Source organism: Melanotaenia boesemani, chromosome 1 (genome assembly GCF_017639745.1).
Source record: "Melanotaenia boesemani isolate fMelBoe1 chromosome 1, fMelBoe1.pri, whole genome shotgun sequence".
Taxonomy (NCBI): Eukaryota; Metazoa; Chordata; class Actinopteri; order Atheriniformes; family Melanotaeniidae; genus Melanotaenia; species Melanotaenia boesemani.
Window position 1 is genome coordinate 11,133,096 of NC_055682.1, and position 23,448 is coordinate 11,156,543.

The following is a 23,448-nucleotide window of genomic DNA, read 5'->3' on the forward strand; positions in this document are numbered from 1 at the left end:
GTATCAGGATAAAGACAAAAAAATATTGCAAGATTACTTAGAGGCCACATCGCCTATAACTACTAAATTTAAGTTAGCATTATTGAACATGATTTATTATAACTATACTGCCTGATATAAAACTACAAAGCATGAAGCATGTAAGAGAAGTTGTACATATACACACCATTTTCAGTAGGATGACAGCCAGGACAGCGTTAACAGTGAAAAAACCAGCCACTACCATCATAACCACAGCAACTGCCAAGTTTTTAGGTATCATGCTGATTGCTGAGATCCATCCACTGTCAAAACCAGAAACATACAAACAAATAAGCATAAGTTATTTTTGGTTGTCTCTTAAGTGAGTACACACTCCAATAAATGTTTTCAGCAGGGAAATTGTGTTAAATTTACAGGTTTAAGGACAAATGAGCCAACACCCTTGCTTGCCCTCAATGACCACTCAACATGCGTGAGGATTTTAAAAAGTTACACATAAAAAGATGCTTTTTAAAACCTTGATATGTTTTATATATTGAGAAAGAAAATCTAAAGAGAAAAGTTCCACACACTTACAAAGCAGCAACCCAGACAAGTTAGGTCAACAGGAATCTGTCAAAGAAATGCAAGAGAGAAGATCCAAAGGAAGAATAGACACAGAATCACAAAGCTGTGAATCCCCCATGCATCTACCCACAGCAGCATGCACATTCATACTGACGAACACAGAATCCTGCTGTTGCCAGCGAGTATCTGTCCACACAGCAGCTTTAGACTTTCTGTCAACATGGAAGTTATTCTTTCATTTCTACTGACCTGTTTCCCCACTTGGGAATCCCCACTGTTTGGATAATGTATACTGCCACTTGAAAGAAAAAAACAAAAAAGAAGAAAAAGAAGCTGAAGGAGCTGTCAGACCTGCAGAGGAGAAACAGAAAAAAAAAATTAATACAGATAGCTGACGAAAAAAAAGCTACATTACAATCTTTAGGAAGTTACTTAGCAATCACATGTCCCTGGAACAGCTTCACAGCGATGACTCTACAAGAAACTAAACCATGATTCAGGTGGGTGGGTTGCGATCTGGTGACTGAAGCCACAGCAGTGTGTAGAATTCAATAATTTCATTACCAAACCATTAAGTGAACCCTTATTCTTCATGTGTAGAATGACCATTATCCTGGGAGCAACAACTCTGGATAGAACTGTTCCGTATCCAGATAAAGGCCATTACCCAGAATAGCTTTGCATTGATCTGCTGTGATCCTCACCTCTAAAGCTTATTTGTGCTTTTCAGATCTGCAATTCTGCAAGGCTATAAGTGACTTGTCATCTGAACAAGTTTATCCATTCAGATTCCTTCACAGATGTTTATATGTATGACAATTTTGTCTGTTTTAAGGAGCAGCTTTTTCATTGCCCACATTTGTATTATTAATATTTTAAAAGATTAAAACTACAAAGGCAGAGCTAGAGGATGTTATTTTCTTTTTTGACCTTATATTGTCTCTTATCAGATCTTTACCATTCCTTTGATGTGCACTCAAGAAGGATAACTCCTTAGACCTTATCACTTTATCCCAAATCTCTGCAGACAAGTGTTTGTTTTTTGGTAAAGCAGATTGATTGGCCGACCAATTAAAATCGGCCCTTTTCAAAATAATCATAATCTGCTGGAGTTTTGCTGATTAAACACTGATATATTCTTAACTATTTATAAAATAGTAAATGCTGTAAAGCAGGGATGTCCAGCTCCGGTCCTTGAGGGCCAAAATCCTGCAGGTTTTAGATGTCTCCTTGATTCAAATTAAATGGTGTACTTAGCTTTACTGTGTGTTGTTGTGGAGTAACATAAGTGTCAGACTATTTGTGACCTTTATATGTTTAAAATGCAATTCTGTTGACATGTTTTGACATCTGAGAAAAGTGCCTCTGGTTTTATTATGGTTCATATGATCATAACTTCATCGCAAAGAAAATAAGGGAGTAGAGAAACGTGATTTAACATTAAAGGGCATCAAAGGGCAGCATAAATAATGTTTTGCCAGTAAGTTCACTCATTATATACCTTCTATATACAATACACCTATGGTCTAAATCTAAAGATAAATTAATCAGTACAACTGTTAACTGTATTAATGCATGCTCCATAGAAAGAAAAATTCACAATGCAAATTCAACATAAAATAAGTTAAAAATAAGCTATTTGATTCATACATAGCTTTTTAAATTTAATCAGCTGATTAAACGGTTATCGGAGATTTTTTTTTTGCCAAATATTGGAATCTGGTCAGGCTAAGGTATTTGGACTACTAAACTTTCAAATTAAGGATTTATCCAGTTTAACATGTGGATAATTTGTTCCTCTGGTTTAACTTACAGACTGCATTAATAAATGAGGCCATTAAATGTGCACGTTCAACCACAAGTTTAATGGATCTCACTGGAGAGGTTAATTTGTCACAGATCTTTTTAAAAACACAACCCAGATGAGCAGTCGAGACTGAAGCTCCTGCAAACACAGCCAACAATGAGCTCTTTGAACAAGTTTTTTTTTTTTTTGCTGCAAAATCAGAATCAGCTGGACCTACTCATCATTTTCATAAATGGCACAGAGAGTGGATCATGCTACTTGAACTGCTCCAGCATGCTAGCCCATTAATTAATTGCATTTCTTCACTCAGTGTTTCATCATTTGCCCCTAAATGGAAAAGTATTTGAAGTTACAATCATATATCTGCACACAATTCACAAAAATGAATCAAGAGAGCATTTATAATTTGCTGCATCTCAGTAATCATCTATATATGCTTATGATATACATCCATATATAACCTTCACCTAACACCACAACAACCCGGCTTCGATTGTTCCCATTACAATAGAGGAGGCTGCGTTCAGTGTGTGGGCAGGGTCGTCTTAGCAAGGTGCCTAGTAAGTATTCTTAAGTCATTTGTTTATGACACACGGAAAAACAATGGAGGACAACAAGCTCATGATTTATGTGCTGCTTGGTTTAATGCCAATGTTGTTTTAAAAATGGTGGGGTCAGAAGTCACTATCATGACTAATCCCATGATGTCAAATTCTGGCCAAAAGTGGCCTTTCAACAGGCGACGATTTTCGGCCCGGCTCCGCACCTTCAGAACCCTGACGGGGTATGTGCTACAAATGTATCTACTCACCCCAGGAAAAACCTGATGGGAGCACCTACAAACTGGGAGAGGTGATGTCGGGCTGGGCTAACTGGGTATTAGTGTGAAAGGGACATATATCTTTGAGTTAACCCTTCTGTGCTGGAGTCAAAGCACTCAACTGTAAGCAGAAAAATTGCTGCATTTTGCTATTTTTGAAACAAAGATAATAAATCCAGTTTTACCTCTTCCAACTTCTCTTGTATAACTGAAGTTTAAGTGTGCTCACAAAGTTTTATAAGAGGAAAAAAGTAAGTAAATAAATCACTGGCAATCCATTAGTATAGGTCAGGGGTGCCCAAGTTCGGTCCTCGAGATCTACCGTCTTGCAACTTTTAGATGCAAGCCTTCTCCAACACACTTGAATTAGATGTCATCTGCATGTCATTCATCTCTGCAGAGGCCTGGTAACAAGCCAGTCATTTGATTCAGGTAGATCTCGAGGACCGGACTTGGGCACCCCTGGTATAGGTCTATTTTAACCACTTGTGGAAGACAAAGAGTTACATGTAGTTCAGTATGTACCTGAAAGCTTTGTAGACAGGCCTGTACCAGCAGATGAAGGACACAGGAGTAAAAAGGATGAACCAAAGGATGGAGAGACCGAAGTCTACACCGTACTGAGAGTCTGCAGTGAAATAAGCCAGGCAGGCCAGCACGTTGAGGAAGAGAGTGGAACTGTGGACTGAGGTGATACACAAGAAACCAGAGGTAGAATTATTGGAAAACATCTGTTTTAAAAAGAGCCAGATGTGTTTAAATACAAAAGACTCTCAGACCCTTTCAAGATTATTGTGCAAGAAAATAGCACGAAAGAGGTTACTTACACATCCAGAGGTAGTACATTCTCTTGCAGATTCTGCGATATTCCTCTGGGATTTCCTCTTCAAAATCCTGGTAGAAGCAGGGATTCACAGGGAAGAAATTTGGAAGAGGTGGCCAGTTGTTCTCTTTAGCTGAAAGATACATTTCACAACTGGGTTCATTTTAAGTATTGGCTTTTAGTAGAGATACACACAACATATTTCACATGCAACTATTTCAAACATTAGCTGAACTGACCTCCACTGTTCTGTGCTCTGCTTGTGGTTTTGTTCTGCATCTCCTGCTCCTTTTGCTCCAGCTCAGCTGCTTTCCTTTCTAGTTCCTCCTGCTGTTTGATCAGGTTAGCCTGAGCAGCTGCTGCAGAAGCCTGATGGATGATGGAGAAACTGTAAACTTAACACTGAGTTCAGCATTGGCATTGCATCAGTACAACTCCCTGCTGCACTTTGCCTCTGAGCCAGTCTCTGATGAGAAATTCATGAACCGTACTACTTTCAAAAATGCTCCCAACCTCTCCCAATTCAGCTTCAAAAGACTATTTCCTGCAGGGGAAATTCTCCTCAGATTTTAATTTTTAATTATTGCTTTCTAATTTTAGAATGACATAAAACTCGGGTAATGCTTTTGCCTAATTTCAACTGACAACAGATACTGAAGAGTAATTTTAAAATACATTTTTTTGGTCAGAATTCATGTATCATAAGAAGTCAAAAGTTATTAAACTTAGAAAATGCAATTAGAAAAATATCAACAGCCCAGAAGCCCTTTGGTATTTTCTAGGAAGCAGATTACTGAGTGACTTTACACACGGCTATGTACCACAACTTTGACAATGCTTTCCACAGCACTACCAATTACAAAGAGCAACTATTAAAGTGTCAAATGTAATGGTTTAATTTCAAATTATATTAGTAGTGTATGACAACATGGACGTGTACTCAAAATAAAAATACAATTAGAAAATGGGAATTATTGGACCATATTTTGAATAATGGTTTTAAAAACCTTAAATTCACATTTCTAAGACTTAAGCTTGAATTAACAATTAGATACCGTTATATGTTTGAAATACAGATTAGTATTTGTAAAATATTTAATTTGAGAGAATGCAAACTGAAACAAAATCTTTAATTTTACTGCCCTATTCCAGGTCAGACCAGGCCAAAAAAAAGACATCCATTGTGTACAAACCAATTAGGTAAACAAGAGTTTAAATGAAATTCAGATTTGTGAAATCCTCATTTTTATAAAACTCTCGATCTAGACCTAATTTGTTTGGTATTGGTTTTAAACCATGCCTTACTGGCTTATCTTTACCCTTTGACAACAAAAATGTTGCTTAATACTTTAAGTGGACTTTCCTTTTTTTGTTAACATGCTAGGTAATTTCAGCAACAAAAATAGACAAGTTCATTTCCAACAATAACAGCAGTGCGATGTTGACAGTTTCAAAAGCTGATAGCATTAGTTAGACTTTGTTTACAGAGAGTCTGTAGTTAAAGTACATTAAGTACTGCAGAAGATTACACCTTAGTTGCACATACATATACTGCACAAGCACGGCCATTCATTCAAGTCCAGCTAGGGCACGTGGCACATGCAGCTCACCTTACAAACCATCACTGATGTGAATGAAACTGTTATATATTAAGAAAAGTGTAACCCTTTGGGTTTTAAATCATTAAAGAACTCATGTGATGTTCATGTAGAGCTAAATAACCTTAATTTTGGGTACTCTTAAACTAAATTTACTTGCTTTAAAACAGGATTTGCTAACATAAATAGCTGATGTCTAGACAAACTGCACCTAAATTTTAAATTAGGCACTCAGAGAACACAGGCCTCCACCAACCCATTGTATTTTTTTTTCTTTTCTTTTTTGCCAGTGACTGTGGGCATTATGTTTTGTTTGAAGTAAAGAATCATTTTTAAAAATTCCTGGATCCAGGCAGTGATCCGTATCACCCCTAAAATCTAACCATTTGTTCCTTTATAAATCTTATAAATCTTCGGGATTTCCTGAAAATTTAATAAAAATCTGTCCATAATTTTTGGAGTTATGTTGCTGACAGACAGACAAACCAAGGTTGCCAAATATATGACATCCACCTTGGCAGAGGTAAAAATAAATTAAATATATAAATAGATCCAATATACGCACATACATATACAAACAAGCAAAAGGGCTCTTTTGGGTACGTATGTATGTACGCTACCGTTCAAAAGTTTGGGGTCACTTTGCCATGGGATTCAATAGGGAAGTGACCCCAAACTTTTGAACGGTAGTGTTAATATGTATGGATGGATGGATGGACGGATGGATGGACCACTGGATGAACAGAGAGATTTCTCCTACCTGTTTAGGGTTTTCAATTATCTGGAGACCAGTCTGCTATGTACACTATATTGCCAGTCAAGGCAGCTGAGCATTAGCTGGCCAATCAAGTTCATCCAAACCAAACTCGCTCATCCAGGTCTTTATGGACCTTTGTGGACTGGTGCCCAGTTATGCTGGAACAAGATTTCAAATTTCATCTGGTTTGGAAATGTGCCAGTTTAAAAAAACAAATATGTGTTTTTGGCTTTGATATCCCCTCAATAACCTGCTTAACTAATACCATATCAATACCATTGTGGTCTGTAGATGTTTTATTGGCACACTTATTTACTATGTTAACAATTTCATTTTCCTCAACTGCTTTCAAAAACATTGAGTGGGGATTCCTTTCTATTAGTTTATCCATGTAGTCACCACCCGGCCCTGGATCCAAGATTCATTCCCTTTTCATTTGTAATCCAGGTTTCAGAAATAGCGCTTAAATTAAATGGATGCTGAAATGTGCATAGATAATCCCTGATGCTATTAACGTTTGTATATAAACTTCAACTATTGAAGCGAATTATTGATCATTTATCCTTTGCTATAATGTTACTATTGTACTGATCGTTTTCATAGTAATAGCATGTGTTGTTTCAGGTTGACAAGAAGTAATTATCTGGATCGATATCATGTTTTATGTCCAATGTACTTCTTTCACTGTATTCAAATAATGTCACTTCATGTTGATCATTTTCCTGTATTCATTGCGTTACCCGTCCTTTATCACTCCACGCAGAATGTGTCCATCACTGAGCCTTATGTTTGTGTTTGTACTGTTACATTCACTCAGTTCCAAATCCAATCTAATCTATTTTTGTGATGAGGATACTCATTCCAGCTCCTCACCATCAGTATCTTGGCCTCTTCTGATGATTCATTAAGTTTGATAAAAATCTTGCAGTTTCTAGTCCATGTACTCTGGATTTTTTTCAGTCTCCTCAGGTAACGTGCTTTTTTTGCGATATCTGCGTTGATCTTCATCAGATGTTCATGAATGTAAACATCTGTGCCTCTGAGCATCCTGCTCTGTTTTAGGAGTGCACCCTTGTTCTTCCTGTTAACAAAGCGCAGTGTAATAGCTGGCTTGTCATTGTTGTTTCTTCGGGGGAGCGGGTGGCAAGCTTCACCCTGGCTGTAATCCAGAGCGATCCCTTTTGACTGCAGAAACTATGCCACTTGTTGCCCGGTTGAGCTTGTATCCAGCTCAACGTCAGATGCTGCCTGCTGTCACTGCCCTCACATAAGACCTAGTCCAGTGATGACAATATCATTCATTCTGGTATTTTGTTCGAGGGCCGCAATCCGACTTTCGAGGTAGGCAAACCGCTTGTCCTTCTCTGCATTTTGCATATGGAGCACCTTCACCACTTCAACCAGAATTGAGATGTTTTTTTTGCTGCATTCTCAAAGTAGAAACTTCCTCTGAGAGAAAGTCCAGTGATTTTTTTATGTCATCAATCTCCTCCTTGATCAGGGTTGGTTTTTTTTTTTTTTTTTTTCTTTCTTTCTTTTTTTCTGCCCCATATTGCTCCGTCTTCCTTCCTTTATTTATGAATTCTAAAGTACTGAATTTAAGGTTAGTTTGGGAAAACTATCATTTGTCTGGGAGAGCGGCTTTGCTGCACGTCTGGTTACTCCATCCAAATACGGATGTCAAAATCACTTCCATTGCCACCAAGTAATTTCCAGAATATTTAGTGTCAGTGCAGGCATAGTTATCTGATACTTTAAAAAAAATAAACATCTATATTAGCTTTAGATATTAAGTACTAGTTTACTTATTTAAATTTGTGTATTCAACTCACTTTTGCGCTCTGCTCTACAGAGGTCTGCAGCACGGCTGGTTGGGAGGAGGCAGCAGTGATGGGGATGGTTGTTCCAGAGTGGTTTCCCTTTGAAATTATTAAAGAAATACCTCTTTATAAATAACTAAATTGCATCTCAGTGTTAAAATTTCAGTGTGTGTCACATTAGTAGAATTAAAAAGCTTAAAACTCACCATCTCAGGTGCAGAGAATGGGTTGTACTCCCTGAGGCTTTCAGCGGCTCCGCTGGTGGCTTGTGTGACTGAAGCATCCTGAAAGAGACATCAAACACTGTGTGCTGAAGAGCACTTCAGCAGTCCAGAAGAAGCACTGGCATGCCAAATCGTCTCAGACTATATTAACTATAGACGAGTTGTGCTGTACTCTTATATCAACTGAAAAACAGTACTAGTTGTAATCAAGTTTAATGTGCTTATATTTAAGTAAGTATCTCAACAAATATGTATTCATTCACCAAATTTCTAAAGGCTTTAGGTATGTAAAATATCCTGTAACGTGTGTTGGGCGGAATTAATAATGGCCCCAGGTTTTGCAGTAAAACACATACACTTCATGAATTTGGTACAGGGAGAATCTCACATGATAAAATACATTTAACTCACGGTACAAAGGCATAAAGCAGGATGGGAAATATACAAACAACCCGCCCCCAGAGGACCAACTACAGCAACCGCTAAAATACTAAAAAACAAATCCCTGAAAACTTACGTTAAAAGGAGCCCTATCAATTCAAGACTAGCATACAAGCCAGGCTAGTTTATGGCGTAAGTAGCCATTACCGATGTTGACTGAAAACCAGCGCGCACCTGTTCGTGGGTCTGTTCACCTGCGCAGGTGAGGCCAAACACAGCCTAAATTTAGTTTTGTGTAAAATTCATAAAGCAGTCTATTAATAACCTAATACGTGTCATACTTCATATTAGCGACGATTGTTAGCGAGGAAACACTGAGACCAAACCCAGCAACCAACCAAACAGGTTTTTGTTGCAGCTTATCTTGTTCAGCCTTCACTTTATACACAAAGAAGCTGCTTCAAAGTCGATTTAAAAAAATACAAAACAGGCCATTCTCACCTGGAAAGGGTTAACGTCCACTGGGCTAGCGAACGGGTTGCTGTCAAATCCCGACATGATGGAGAAAAGTTTATTTTCTGTGAAATAAAACCCAGTTTACCTACTCCCGTCTCCCCAGCCGCGGCGGTGGTGGCGAATGGTGTTGCGTGACAGCGGGCGTCTGCGCACGCGTGGTTTGATAGGTAGGCTGCGTCACCAGAGGTCGCCCCGAGTCACTTCTAATCAATTAGTCCACCTTTATTTTTAGAAAAAATGTGAATTGGTTACAAATGTTAGATTCTCGTGACAGTCTGCCCTGACCGCTCATGTTTGTCTTAAAATGAAAAGCAGTCTATGATGGAAGTCTAGCTTAGGATTTAAAAAGTGAGTCTATGCTACAAGACTGTATGTTGCCTTTAGGAGCTGTCGGAAAATTGGCAATTACAAACAGGTCCAACAGGAATATGTGAATACGTTTTACTGGGCTGCTTTATTATATAATTATGACATCCACCAAGGCAGATGTCGTGTATCTGACAGCGTACGTTTATCTGTCTGTCTGTTAGCAAGATAACTGAAAAAGTTATGGACAGATTTCGATTAAAATTATCAGGAAATCATAAGTAGAATGAGGACAAGTGATGATTTTGGGGGTGATTCGGATCACCGCCTGGGTCCAGGATTTTTAAAAGGATTCTTTACTATGGGGATATAGGGATAATTTTGCCTTTAGAGCGTCTAACTAAAACATTCATTGGCAAAAATAAATAAATACAATAGCTTGGCGGAGGTCTGTGCTCTAAGTGCTTCTAGTTACTTCTTTACTAGTTAAATATTATTTTATAAATAGTAATGAATAAACTGAGCAAAACTCACAAAAACATGTCGCAAAGTCTAATAAAAATATAAAGCAGTACATTTGGAAAATACCTATTCAGACATCCTTTGACTTAAGCACATTTCATCATCTATTATGCTTGGATTGGTTTTATTGTTAGTCCAAAAAAGCTAAAATCCATTTACAGTTAATTAAATAGCTATTTTTTACTCTAATGGTCAAACGTATCTATGCACTTAGTGACAGAAAATATAAATGCCCTCTTAGCACTGCAAGAGGGGTGAAATCATTTGACTTAAGTAAATTTCTGTTTTCATTAGAAGGAAACGCATCCTAAAATATAGGTTTCATTTCTGTACATTGTCTTGGGGAACTTCAACTCTTGCAGATTCATCAGCTACTCAGGATACAAGAAGAGCCTGCACAACTGACCAGTGACAGAAAAAGTACATAGGAAATTATACATCTATCCAACAGAAATAACAATTTCCACAAAGGAGGAAAGGCTTAAAACCCAAAAGGCTCGAAGCCTCCAACACTTTAACAGTAAACCCACAATTATCAAATACTGTGAAATGCTTTATGACATTTACGACAATGGGCAGAATAAAAGTCTTAAGATCAATTCTAATGTTCAAGAGAGGACATCTTCAAATCCTCTGTCTTAAGATAAGCGTTTACAATTTTTTATTAAACTGTTGTCTCTGTGTTGACGACTGTAGAATAGCAGTAAATGCAAAAATGCAGTGCAGAAAGCATGACAATAGGCATAAGTTGGCAAATTATCCAGTAATCCCAATTATGGCAGTTACTCGATACTGAATTTGCTAACATTAGCCACTGTAATTTTCCAGCCATAGTAGCAAAACTCTTGTGCACTTATTATTGCTTATGCACAAAATTTTTAAGAGAAGTAGCATAACCATTTATCAATAACCAATTATGCATAATGCATTATGAATTATTCATTGATGGATTGCCATTTCTGACTTGCCATGATATCAGATTCTTTATGTAGATCAGCTGCAATTAAAAGTGGGATAGATTATTTTTAGTTGTATCACTATAAACATGTTTCTGCTATTAAAAGAAGCATTTGTCTTTTACTTTCATAGTAACAGAATTAAACAGAATTTTAATGTGAACGCTAACAATTATGAAGACTGGCTAAAAGCAGGAAATATTAAGAAATCCACTTGACAACAATTATAATAAAAGATAAAAAAGACTCGTTAATAATGACAAGACAAAATGATTTTATGTTCTTGCTCGGTTGCTATTAAGCAAAGACTTAAGAGACAGACAGAAAGGTTGGCTTTGAGAGTGGGTGGGTAACAACAGATCTCAAGGACTGAATGGCATATGTCCGCTAGGCTGTACACATGAACTGTATTGTACATTACAACTGTTGTATGACTGTCAAGCAAGAGAATGCAGGAATCTTATTTGTGTCCAACATCCTTAAAGAGCTGGGATCCCCTTGGCTGGAATACACACCAGCTGGCTTGGTCCCTTTGATGGCAGAATTTCCCTTGTCAGGGAAAGAAAAAAAAAAAGCAGCACAAACTTAAAACACAAGTGGTTTTTTCTTTCATACACATACATACAGCCACACATGGGCGCTTGGGTACATGCACACACACAAATGTAGCATCCGCTGCCCATATCCGACCATCTCTGTCAAAGATACTCAAGAAAAAAAAAACAAAAAGACTTCAACTCCCCAGCACAGGCTGGTGTTCCGGCTTTGTACATATATCTGTATATTATATGCTATAAAGAATTTCTGTGACAATAAAATTCATTAAATAAGGGAAAATTGTAATAACAGAGCATCCACTGCTTACACTGATTGTTATAACCTGTAAACTAATAAAGCAGCTAATTCTGAGTTTTAAGTCCATTGTAACATCTATGAAGCCTGACGGCGCCTGGTTTCTTCTCCGTTTGCTGTTGTACACTGCTTCAGCTTTCCAGCTCTGCAACATTCCCTGATGTTGAGTGGTCTTCCGTGTATTCCAACATTCCCTTTTCCCCGTCCTTCCGCTCAGTGGATCTCCTCTTGGTGCTGAGGAAAGATCTGCCAAGGCACTGTGAGAGCATAGGTGGCAGTTAAGTCCACAGCAGAGGAGCCCTTCCACTGATGGCTGTCCCTGCCAAACTCCTCCTCCACCCTCTGGAGGAGGAAGCACTGTACATGGCACTTGGGACACCTTTACACAGGCTTTGACAAAGACAGGCTAAGCAAGAGGGCTTTGACAATTTAACCTCCTGCTGAGTACGTATATGCTTGCCCTGGGATCTGGACAAGAAGTGATTTTGTGTCCAAATGTCCTTCATACCATGAATTCATTACTGCCGTACAAAACCAGGTGCTGTGGTATGTCTGGAGGGTCTCTGCTGTGGCCACTGCCATCTCTCGAGTGCCTAGGCGTTGAATGTCTGGCTCCTTTCAATTTCTGTTTGCCCTTCTCTGGATTGTAGGTGCCGCGGCTGGTAAACAGAGGCCTTTCATCATACGCGCCTTCCTGCTCTGCAGTGGAGCTGCTGTCCAAGCCGTCAGATCGAGGTGCCTGAGATGCGTTCAGAGCCTGGGTCTGAGGCTGAGTTGGAGCTGAGCCCGCGACAGGAGACTTGGAGTGGAAACGAAACCGCCGAGTGGTGGCAGAAGAGGACATGGAAGACGGGTGGAAGTGTGATGAGGAAGAGTAGGGGGAAACAGTAGAACAAGAGTCTACAGAATCCAGGCAGTCAGGTTGCCGGCGGTGAGTGCGGCGTCGGGGGCTCTTTCCATCGGATTTGCGAGGCCATGCAGAAGTCAAGATTGGACCCCTCTCTGAAATAAGATGGACAGACATGTCAAATATGTATTTTTATTATTATTATTAAAGCTTTTATGTGCTGTATAACAACATACCGGAAAAGTCAGAAATAGTTTCTTCAGAGTCCACATTGAGGTTTTCAGAGCTGTCAGCTGTACCAATAGAGGCCTCGGACTCCAAGGTCTCATCATCTGATGCTCGGGGCTCCAGAGTCAGCATCTCAAAAGTCAACTCCTCTCTATGAAGTGACACATTATCCACATTAGGAAACAAGCTGAAGAATGTGGCCATTAATAATACACACACACACACACACACACACACACACACACACACACACACACACACACACACACACACACACACACACACACACACACACACAAATGCTACTTTTTCCAAATCTGATATTGGTCTTATATGCTGATAGAACATTTTAAGTACTTCTCTTTCTGTAGATTTTCAATTTGCTCTGCCAATACTCTCTCCTCCTGCTGCATGGCCGCCTGCTGATGCTCAGAGACGTCGCTGAACGACTCCGCTCCCTCTTCACTGCCGCTCTCTTCCCTCACAGCATCAGCCACAGGCGGCAGCCGGGGACTGACTGGAGGTGAAGGCGTGTGGTAGCTTAATCGCTGTACATGACCTTTTCCCTGAGAAGAAAACCAACAGTACATACTTCCTTCACACCAAAGTAAATATGACTAATGCACTAGATAAAACACCAGCTGATCATCACAAGAGGAAATGCCATCACATACAACACACCCTGCCACCTCTAGCAAACAGTTACCCACTTGCACATGCAGTAACTGAACCACAGTGAGTACAGCTGCACAGATCAAACACAATAGCAGACAAACACAACATTACATTTACCTTTTTAGCTGCATTTGGCTGCTTTTAGCAAAAGTAACAAACAAAAAAAGAGTAGAAATATCAGCAACACTACATTTAAAATCTGCACTAATAAGTAGCTGACTTGCTACTTTTAATGGTCCCTTTTTGGTTCTCTAACAGCAAACAGTAACATTACCACTGTTTTGTCCTGCTAATATGACATTTGTTCAGGGAAAAATTCTATGAAGGATTAATAAATGCCCAAAAGACGCAGAAGCAAATTATAATATCTGTTCAGTTTTTCCAGAAGAAGCCATGACAAAAATAAAATTACATGCCACTTTTCTTGTTTTCCATTCTTTATACAAACAAGGAAAAGGATCAGAGTTCCCTGTTTGCTGAAAATCTGAAAATGTTTTCATTCTTTAACTCTAAACACAGACAATGCTGAAAATGTTTGCTTTGTATGTTCCACACTTCACATAGCATTAGGAAAATCTAATCAGAGGCGACTGCATGATTGCATAACGTCCTTAATTTCCGACACAAGAGACAGTTACAGAAAATAGTCCAACAAACAAACAGAAAATTGAAGTGGTGACACATGCTTTAGGAACGGAGGAGACGAATGTTAACATCTGAGGCGGTGAGACTAATCTGCACCACAACAATGAATGAAGGGTTTGTGGATGTGATCCACTGCATTGGTATACATACCATAGTGTTCACTATGTTCATAAATCTAACAGCTATTAGTACTGGTCTCTGGGTAAAGGAAAAAACATGTTAGGGAGGACTTTGGGGAGGTGGGAAGAAGCTGTTAAAAAAGGAGGAAATGTTGATAGTTAGGAGGGCTGAGTCATGTCTGAGCTTACCATTGACCGTCGAATGTGGGTTAGTCTGCACTTGGCCTTATTCTCAGCAAACTCCAGTGTGCTGATGTCCTTTAGTCGCACTTTGTATTTATTCATCTGTTCACAAATGATAAGTTCTACACACCTAAAGAAGGATAACAAGAGACAAAACTACTTCAAATTTACTGAAAGTACTTAATTCCACAGCAAAATGATGAGTTCATACAGCCTTATTTAGAAAATACAATATGAGCCTTGTTCTTTCCCTGAGATTAGTTGTTCCCAACAAAAATTATGTGCTCATGCTATTAATTTTATCCACAATTGGTTGGGGGAATCTGCAGCACAGTAAACAGAACTGAACAGTGTTTTAAAAAAATTAATACCATGGTGTATGTTATGCTCTGGGCATTTAGACAAAAACAAAACTCCACTAAGCATCACCATTTTCTCCTCCCAGTCAAAAATCTGTTCAAATTTGTCCTCCTTTTGCCTAAAAATCTTACTAAACCTGATAGTAAAAAGTTAGTTTACTGTTCTCACATGAAATGAATTAATTTAATTGAACATCCGCTCCAATTTCTCTTGGTCATGCATGTCCCCACTGAAATTTGCTGCCCACACTTCCCACTCACTCAGGCAAAGGAACTGATTTTTTTTCTTTGAAAGGCACGAAGTATATTCTTACGACGTTGTTTTGCTGATGTCCTGGACGCTCTGCAGTGGATCGATGGTGTCAGGACGCCGGAGGATGCAGGGAGCAAAAACTATAGCCAAAGCATTAGCTGACATACGGTTTGTCTCCTCTTGCAGTGCAATCCTAAAAGAAAAAGTTCAGTGTTAGAATATTTGATCACAAAGGAAAAATAACAGTTTGATGCATAAATCCAAATTAAAAGTTTAAATCTGAACTTCACCTGACAAGATGAAATACGAGGCGTTCCAGAGTGTTTAGATGGGTTCTGCTGAGCTGATCGATAACTGAATATACTCCTCTGATCATCTCCTTTTTATCCTGCAAACCTGAGGCGACATTCACACAAAACAAGTCACCATTCACTGCTGCAGCAAGCAAATATGTTGTCACTGAAGTTACTGTGGACAGAATATCCAGCTTAAGAATGTGAAAACAACAGTGTTGGATACGTGATGCTGAGCACTCACCCATGGCACGTATAAACTCCTCATATAGCTCGAATGTCATCAGGGGATTCGGCAGGTCTCTCAGCCACTGCTTGAAAACACTGGCAATGACATGGATGTTGTAGTCGTCCAGATTCATGTTGTCTACATCTGCATGGTCACAGGGAGAGTGCAGACGAACCACACGACAATTAGTGATCAGATTTGATCCTTTCTCAGTGATGATTAATAGCTTTAACAGAAGCCAATTGACCTGTGTCCAGGCCGAGTTTGAGCTCCTTAATTTTGTTGGTGGAACCAGATTTTCTGTAAATTCCTTCGGTGTAGAGGCCATGCATCTCGATGTAGTTAATTAGCTTCTCCACCACCAGAGGAACTGTCCTCTCGTCATTGGTTAGACGAGAAACATCCACTCCGAACTGTCTGGAGGAAAGCTCTGGATCAAACTGCTCACAGACACAAACACAAATATGTGGACATGATGCATAAAATATGTTGAAGTGTTCCTTTAAAAAAACATTCTCAGCCCATTTAGTATTGTTTTTCTTTTTAAAAAAAAAAGATCATTCCAAACACGAACAACTGTGCATTAACACCAAAGTAACATGATTAATATCACGGGACATTATTGTAAGAGTATGCAATATGGCCGACTCACCTTCTTACTGCATTTGGTGGTCGTCTTCTGGCAGCACTTTCTGTGGCAGGCGTACCGGCACACTGGATGAACACAGCCAGAGAGATCAAACAGGTCATTTCCATTATCCACAGAAAGACAGTGCCTCCTCATTATTCAGCAGAAGTTGTGACAAAAGCAAAATCTGTTTATGGCTTGAGAAACCAAAGTGGTATTGGCTGGCATGAAGGAAACATCCTGTGTGAATAAAGGCTAAACTGTGTGGCGAAATCTGTGGAGAGGAGAGACGGAGCCGCAGACCCCATGAGTCCAGTTGAAAACAATCTGATTAGGGCTGAGGACGGAGAGGGGGAGGGAGGCAGGGCTCGATCGAAGAGGCCCTGGCTGGACACGTCTCAGCCACAGAAACGCAGTGTGTATGTGTTCGTGTGTTCAAGTTTACACGAATGTCAGTGTAGAGGACAGAGGTGTTTGTGTGTGTTTAAAATTGGTTAGAAGGAGTTTTTTAAAATTTTTTTTTTTTTTTTACGTAACAGCTAATTAATTTATGCACACGTCTGATGTTCCACAGGTTTTTCCTCCTGTGAACACCACATACAGTTTAAGTTTTAGATTTCTTCATTTTTTTCTTGCTAAATAACAAAAACAAATGACTTCCATATAAAATTTAATTTAAATTGTCAAAAACTGAACTTTTGTATAAGAATAACTTTCCTGAACAACATCAGATCTGTGTGACACTCTCCTTGTATTTAAATTGCCAATTAGACATTTTGTATACACATACTTACATTTGCACACACAAGCACGATCCATCATCCAAATGAGAGATGAGCAGTATTCACAGTATGTTGGGATGCTGTACTGGGTGGACTTAAAAATGTGGCCGTTATGCTCCTCAACCTGCAGAGAGCAGCAGAGCACAGGATTGCTTTACAAACAGAAGACAGTCTAAACACATTTCTTTCTTTCTTATTTATGTATTTTTAATGTCTTGCAAAGAGGAAGGCATTTAATCTGGTACCATCCACTTTTCAGGTCTGACTTACAATATCTGTGTCCTTCTTCCTCTGTTTTTTGCGTTCAGGTTTGGGTAGAGGCTGCAGTAAAAAAAAAAAAAAAAAAAAAAAAGACTTAGAGGTGTGTTTGACAAAACATCAACACACAATAACAACATGCAAATATATTTCTTCAGCGTTGCTACAGAAACTATTACCTTGCTGAGCGTACAGTCCAGAGGTTTGTACTCAGACATGAACTCATCCATGAAAACTTGAAAAGTGTTGACCCACACTTTGACGGGAGATTCCCTCCAGTCCCTCTGCTCCTGCCGCATGGTTTTTTCCAAGATGTGTTCAAACAGAGCGCAGAGGTCTTTGTAACGGATACTCTTTCCATCATCCATCTGTAAAGAAAGGCAACAAGGGTCACAATATGAACTTAAACAATACTTATTTTTAGTAGCTGCCTAATATTTAGTCATGAAAACAGAGGTATCAGCCCTTACTGCAAGTGCTGTGGAGTAGGAGTTGAAGATGTTCAGACGGAATTCCTTTAGAGCCTTTTTAAACACTACGTCCACCATGGTGTCTTTCTTACTGTCCTCTGTGTCCAAGTCGTTGATCTGGAAGTCATAAGTTTCATAGTCATAAGTTTTAAAAGTTCACCTGCAAGCAAATAATCCCCATTACCCCAATGCATCTGAGGTGTTGGCTGCACCTTCTTCATGAGGAACTCGTTCATGCTCCTGTAGTCGTTGGTGGAGGTGAGGATCTGCTGTGCGTCGTTCTGCCACTGAGCAGGTTCCAGGGACACGCTGCTGATCTTCACACTCCGCCTTCGCTTCACCTTGGGAGACGGCTCCTTGTTCTCCTTGAGATCTTTGAACCCTCGATCTAGCAACACATCAGGGCTGCAGGGTGGCGACATGTTTTCCTGACCTGATGTGTGAGAAAATTTCAGTAGCAACTTGATAAGACAGATAGAATTTTTTTTTTATTTTTGTGGGTAAAGCCAAGTTTCTTTCACATGAATATCTCACCTTCTCCCAGCAACGGCCCAGTGTCTCCATATTCTCCATCCAGTGAATCAGCCCCACAGATCAACTTCTCTCTGGATGTCTTCTTATCTCCATACTTGCTTTTCCCCCAGAAACGCATCTTACGAACCCTGGTTGATGAACGTTAAAAATACACATAAGTTTAACTTAATTATGATAATAATAATAAAAAAAACTCCTTAAAATCCTAAAGTAACAAACCTTCCATCCTGTGCATTCTTGCGCAGTGAGTCCACTTTCCCCAGATCTCCTGATGACATGGCTTTGTGCATCTTCTTTTGCTCCTCAGAGCTTGCAGGCTGAAATAAGATATCAGTCAACAGTTAACCAGATACCAAAAGGAAAGAAAATATCTTTCCCTTCCATGTAGTCAAGCATGCATGTGGGAGCAAGTTTAAGCCAGCAGATGGCACTATCACATCATCAGTGCTGCACATTTTACATTCACCAGAATGTCTTGAGTATATCTAAAAAAGTGAACTATTTACAGCATTTATAATATAACAAAGCAGTGGTAACACCACAGAAAGATAACATGTAGAACAAAGAAGAAGAAAATACGGGAGGATTTTGTTAGGACAAGACAGCTTGAGCCCTTTTTTCAAAGATTTCCACTTGTGAGTAGCGTGATCGGCCAAGGGAGAAAAAGTAACAAAGTGCATGCAAGAATTGCTAATTAACCTGGAAGAAACCTCAAATAAACCACAGCTGTGAAAGAAAGAGGAGCCAAAAAATGTTAGAAACACAACTATGTTAAATGTTTAATATTTTCCAGGGAAAATAACTTTTAAAAAATTGTCAAATTTAGTCAAAAGTACACTGGAGGGATTGACTTCAAAGGTTATGATGGGCTTAAATCCAAGTCTTCAAACACATTAAAACAATGGAAAGAAAAGCTTTATGGTTTTATTACACAAAACTACTTAAGTGGATATTTCAAATGGGATTTGAAACTAAATCAAATAGAATTTGAAATATCTGCTTTGAAATACCTTTGAAATGTCTTCCGCTCTTTGAAAAAGTGACTACTTTATTAGAAAAGAGAAATTTGTGGAAGCTTTGAGTACTTGAGTCAGAGGTGAGATGCAGACCTATGCTCTCTCTGCTGAGTGGGTTAGAATTGTAAGAAAAGGCACGCTTTAACAAAGCAGAGTGGGCCACTGGTGGCTCTGATGGCGCCCTTTACCATGTCTGAGTCACTGAAACAAGACTCCGTTAAGCCTGCCTCCGTAGAGTTCTGTTTGGAGAGGGGTAAAGTGTAATGACGAGGGCTGAGGAGGTTGTCGGCGTCATAGTCATCCTCGTCTGAATCACCCTCAACAGAGAGGCCACGGGTGAGGAAGTCGGAGCGGGTCCGTGCCATTCTGGCTTTCTTTTTATGGCCCGCTCTGCCAACCTGGATTCAGCAGAGGCGACAACAGTATGTTTAAAAAGTTAAAACTACTGAAGAAGCTTCAGTGCTTTCTGATCCTCGTCCCAGTCAGTTGTGATGCTTTAGTGCAAGATTAAAAATTATCCTGTCAAAATTCATTTATTCATGACACAAAACCTGCAAAACACATGCTAAATTAAAAGGTGGCTTAGTAAAATAATAATAAAAAAAAGAGGTAGCTTACCTCCCGGGCTTTTGTTCCTTTAAAAGGTTTGGAGGCTGCTGTGGGTCCTTCTGTGGGAACGGCTGCAGGTGCTTCTTTAGTGGCGGCACCACTGTTAAAACTAAGGGACAAAAAGAGGAAATCATAAGTAAAAAGTCTTCTATCAATTATTTGTGGCCTTAATAAGGAGAAAGAAAGCAGTTGTGTTAATGTAAATTCAACTAAGTACAGACTTTTAATTATATGATTAACCACCTAGAAAATGGCATTTTGACACTTTTTTGGGGATAAATTGAGATGGACAAAATTGGTGTTGTGGGAAGCAACTGCAACAATACTTTAGTCATAGTACAACTGAGGGGGCGTCATAATTTGAAAAAAATGGAAATGTGACTACTTACGCCATAAAGGCCACTCTGTCCTTTGGGGAAAAGAAGATGTTGCCTGGCTTATCGCTTATACTGACTGTGGTGCCTGGATGACTTGGTGGCTGCTTGGTTGTTGTTCTCATTCTGGTTCCTCCTCCATCCCTGGACTCAAGTGTGAGTTTGGGTGCCCAGCCCTCAGCAGCAGGCCTGCTGTCCTTACGCCTTACTGTGGGAACAGAGGAAGGTGGAGGGGGCAGCTGGGGGTGGCATTCCTGACCACGATTATATCCACCTGGAGGAGAGGAGTCTGACTGCGTCCTTCCATGTGGTGGTAGCCGTGGTGTTATTTCGATCACCAGGGATCCGGGTCTAAGGGGCTTACTGGAGGTTGCGGTTCCAGCAAAATCGTGGCCACCATGTTTGCTCTGCTGTATCCTGTTAAAAGTTTCTCCTCTTTGCTTCTCAAACATGTCTCTCTCGCACTGAGCGAACAAAAGGCGCTGCCGCTCCAGCACTTCTTTCTGTTGTCGGATCTGCTCCATCATCTCCTTCTCGTTTTGCTGCTGTTGATTACGTTGGCGGACCTCCTTCTCCTCATTGAGACGCACCAGCTTCTCTATGATGGCCTGGTCAGCCTGAGGAGCAGAAACGTGAGGCACAGGAACTGGTTTCTGTAACGAAGGTGTTGTCATGGCTGCAGAGTCTCGAGCATCTAAAGGAGGACGGACTAGGCCACTGAGCTCTTCACTTAGCGGTGTTTCTTTCTGCATACTGATAACCACCACCACTGGTCGCCGGGCTGACTCTCGTCTCTCTTTTAGAGGTTTGGTGATGTAAGTGGTGGTCGTAGAAGTAGCTGCCTCTTTGTTTCTCTGAGGTTCTTCAGCAGGATGAGGGGAGATAACTGTGCTGCCTTCACAAGCAGGAACATAAAAAGTCGGGAGGTAGTTTTTGGGAGGATGTGAAGGGGCAGAAGGGACTGAAAGGTCCATATAGGCTGGACTCTGGCTCCTTTCTTGGACATCAACACCAGCTGGTTTCGGACTTGTTGAAACAACTTTCACGTTAGGTTCTGGAGCAGCAGGTGGGAGAGGGGAGCAGGTGTCCTCACTGTCTGTGACTTCCTCTGTAGCCTTGGGGGGCTCATCATCAACAATGAGGAGCTCAAAGCTGCCTTTGGAGCTTTGGCTGTCAGGTGTGCCTTGGGGTGAGCAAAGAGGTGGACTGGCTGGTGGCCCCAGCTCCACAGACCAGCGCTGCTCCTCAGAGGGAGATGAAGCTCCACCGCTGTTTGCCCGGACCTTGAGGAGCTCCAGGCTGAACTTTGCCTGCTCCAGCTCTCTCATCCGTCGGCTCTCCCTCTTGGCCCGAGTGGTTTTCTGGCTTGGCTCATCAAGAGTTCTAGCCCTCTCTCTCACCATCACGGTGGATGTTGGGACTGAGGATGACACCTCAGTTTCCACAATGGAGGGGCTCTCTTTTGTCCTTGCTAGTTCGTCTTCTGCTTCCTCCTTTACTGCCCCCCTGCTGAGTGTGTGGAGGCTCCTTTCTCGTTGCTCATAGGAGCGATCCTCCCAAGTGCTGAGGTCCAGCCCCATGATTCTGTTCGGCTCCTCCTCCTCTCCAGGTGAGTGGCTCACCTGGCCATTCTGGAGCTGAAGCAGCTTCTCCTGCTGATCCTTCTTCTCCTTCAATCTCTGTTCTCTCAGTGTTTTGAAGCTGAAAATCAAAATGGCAAAGATGTAACAACACTATCAGAAATCTTTTTCTTTACCTTGTATCATGGAACTTTTCACAAAGCTAAAGTTATCTAGGAGACTAATTCAAAATCTCAAAAAATAACCACAGTCTGAAATGCAAAGTCTTGCTCTCTGCTGCTCAGCTGATTGTAGAACTGCTGTGGGTTAGATTGCTTTCATAATGGTATGCTTTGACCAGTCTGTTTGCACACTGAACAAAGCCCAAATACACTGCTGGAGTTGTGTGCAAAGATTAATCTGGTTTCTCACAAGCTTTAGTAAAATCACTCAGTCATGCAACTCTAAAAAGGAGCTATTTTCAGAGGAGTGAGCCTTTGTAAAAATGGCACAGTATGTGTTTCTGCTTGCTTAATCTAAGTTCTCTATCAGTAAACATTTAACAGTATACCTTACCTTTGCCTGGAGAGGAAACCTCTGCTAACTGCCTGAAGCTGTACCACGGTGCCATAAAGATGCAAGTAGGCCTCCCTGGCTTGATGACAGCGCCAGGCTGTCTGAATAACCAGAGCTGCTGAGCAGCGGCGATACAGCCAGAACCTCCATGCCCTCTGCAGCACCAGAGCAGCCTGCCTCCAGAGCCTGAACTTCTGACGCTCTCTGTAACCTCTCCAGTGTGACTGCAGACACAGAGCTGCCCCCTCCTGGACACTGGGGTCATAATCATCTTCCTCCGCCATTGACTGGTAAGAACGCCACCATTTCTGCAAGATACATGAGAATAAATCAACAATTAATAGTTTTGACAATCAAACTTTCCCATTAGTTAATTTATATTAACATTTTTTTAAAGGATTTTTTAAATATTCTTAAATATGCCAATTATATGCTATATATCAAAGTGGGAATTATTTTTGTGGGGTTTTGTGCATCTTTTCATTATTGTCTCATTAATCAGAGAATACAGTCAAAATCCAGAAAAAAAATTTGTCACCAGTTTTTTTTTTTTTTTTTAACTAAATTAATAAGATCATCACTCTGAGGATGGGTAAATATTTCAGTTTATTTTTCTATTTCATTGTTTATTACTTTTTGGTCATTCTTTACATCTAGGTTGATTTTTTTTTCATAGTGAAAAGCATTAATGGGAGCTTGTGACTAAACCGCTTGAATCCATTGATCCCTGGAAAACCTCAAGTCTACCCACCTCCACTATGAATGTACACATCAGAGCTGAACCTAAACAGTAACAAAACTGTTTTTTTTCATGAAAAATTAATAATACAAGTAAAGAACTGAGAGATGAGAGCATGGATCCACTGGTAGTGGTAGTGTG

General features: G+C 40.2%; 2 protein-coding genes across 10 annotated transcripts in view; both read right to left on the bottom strand.

Moving 5' to 3' along the window:
• Positions 1-9,449, bottom strand: part of scamp2l (secretory carrier membrane protein 2, like) — a 27,376-nt gene extending 17,927 nt beyond the window's left edge. For both annotated transcript variants that reach the window (XR_006009922.1, XM_041981828.1), the window contains exons 1-8: positions 9,281-9,449; positions 8,381-8,458; positions 8,187-8,273; positions 4,239-4,368; positions 4,004-4,132; positions 3,702-3,861; positions 799-900; positions 167-284 (exon numbers count right to left, since the gene is read on the bottom strand). Coding sequence is in view for 1 of the 2 variants with exons in the window: in XM_041981828.1 (XP_041837762.1) it covers positions 167-284; positions 799-900; positions 3,702-3,861; positions 4,004-4,132; positions 4,239-4,368; positions 8,187-8,273; positions 8,381-8,458; positions 9,281-9,337 (861 nt within the window). In the remaining variant the exon portion in view is untranslated. The remainder of the gene's footprint in view (positions 1-166; positions 285-798; positions 901-3,701; positions 3,862-4,003; positions 4,133-4,238; positions 4,369-8,186; positions 8,274-8,380; positions 8,459-9,280) is intronic.
• A 1,884-nt stretch (positions 9,450-11,333) lies between these two features.
• myo9aa (myosin IXAa) overlaps positions 11,334-23,448 on the bottom strand; it is a 103,229-nt gene continuing 91,114 nt past the window's right edge. For 2 of the 8 annotated variants that reach the window (XM_041981396.1, XM_041981067.1), the window contains 22 exons: positions 22,569-22,876; positions 20,449-22,134; positions 20,069-20,168; positions 19,639-19,848; positions 18,654-18,751; positions 18,435-18,562; positions 18,113-18,333; positions 17,901-18,017; positions 17,610-17,798; positions 17,443-17,493; positions 17,185-17,296; positions 16,415-16,476; positions 16,010-16,202; positions 15,778-15,906; positions 15,531-15,636; positions 15,302-15,433; positions 14,635-14,758; positions 14,477-14,524; positions 13,799-13,819; positions 13,364-13,572; positions 13,015-13,157; positions 11,334-12,933 (listed from right to left, as the gene is read on the bottom strand). In XM_041981396.1, the coding sequence (XP_041837330.1) occupies positions 12,434-12,933; positions 13,015-13,157; positions 13,364-13,572; positions 13,799-13,819; positions 14,477-14,524; positions 14,635-14,758; positions 15,302-15,433; positions 15,531-15,636; positions 15,778-15,906; positions 16,010-16,202; positions 16,415-16,476; positions 17,185-17,296; positions 17,443-17,493; positions 17,610-17,798; positions 17,901-18,017; positions 18,113-18,333; positions 18,435-18,562; positions 18,654-18,751; positions 19,639-19,848; positions 20,069-20,168; positions 20,449-22,134; positions 22,569-22,876 (4,887 nt within the window). In that variant the 3' untranslated portion in view covers positions 11,334-12,433. The remainder of the gene's footprint in view (positions 12,934-13,014; positions 13,158-13,363; positions 13,573-13,798; positions 13,820-14,476; positions 14,525-14,634; positions 14,759-15,301; positions 15,434-15,530; positions 15,637-15,777; positions 15,907-16,009; positions 16,203-16,414; positions 16,477-17,184; positions 17,297-17,442; positions 17,494-17,609; positions 17,799-17,900; positions 18,018-18,112; positions 18,334-18,434; positions 18,563-18,653; positions 18,752-19,638; positions 19,849-20,068; positions 20,169-20,448; positions 22,135-22,568; positions 22,877-23,448) is intronic. The other 6 variants (XM_041981648.1, XM_041981481.1, XM_041981150.1 and 3 more) reach the window with 5 other exon arrangements.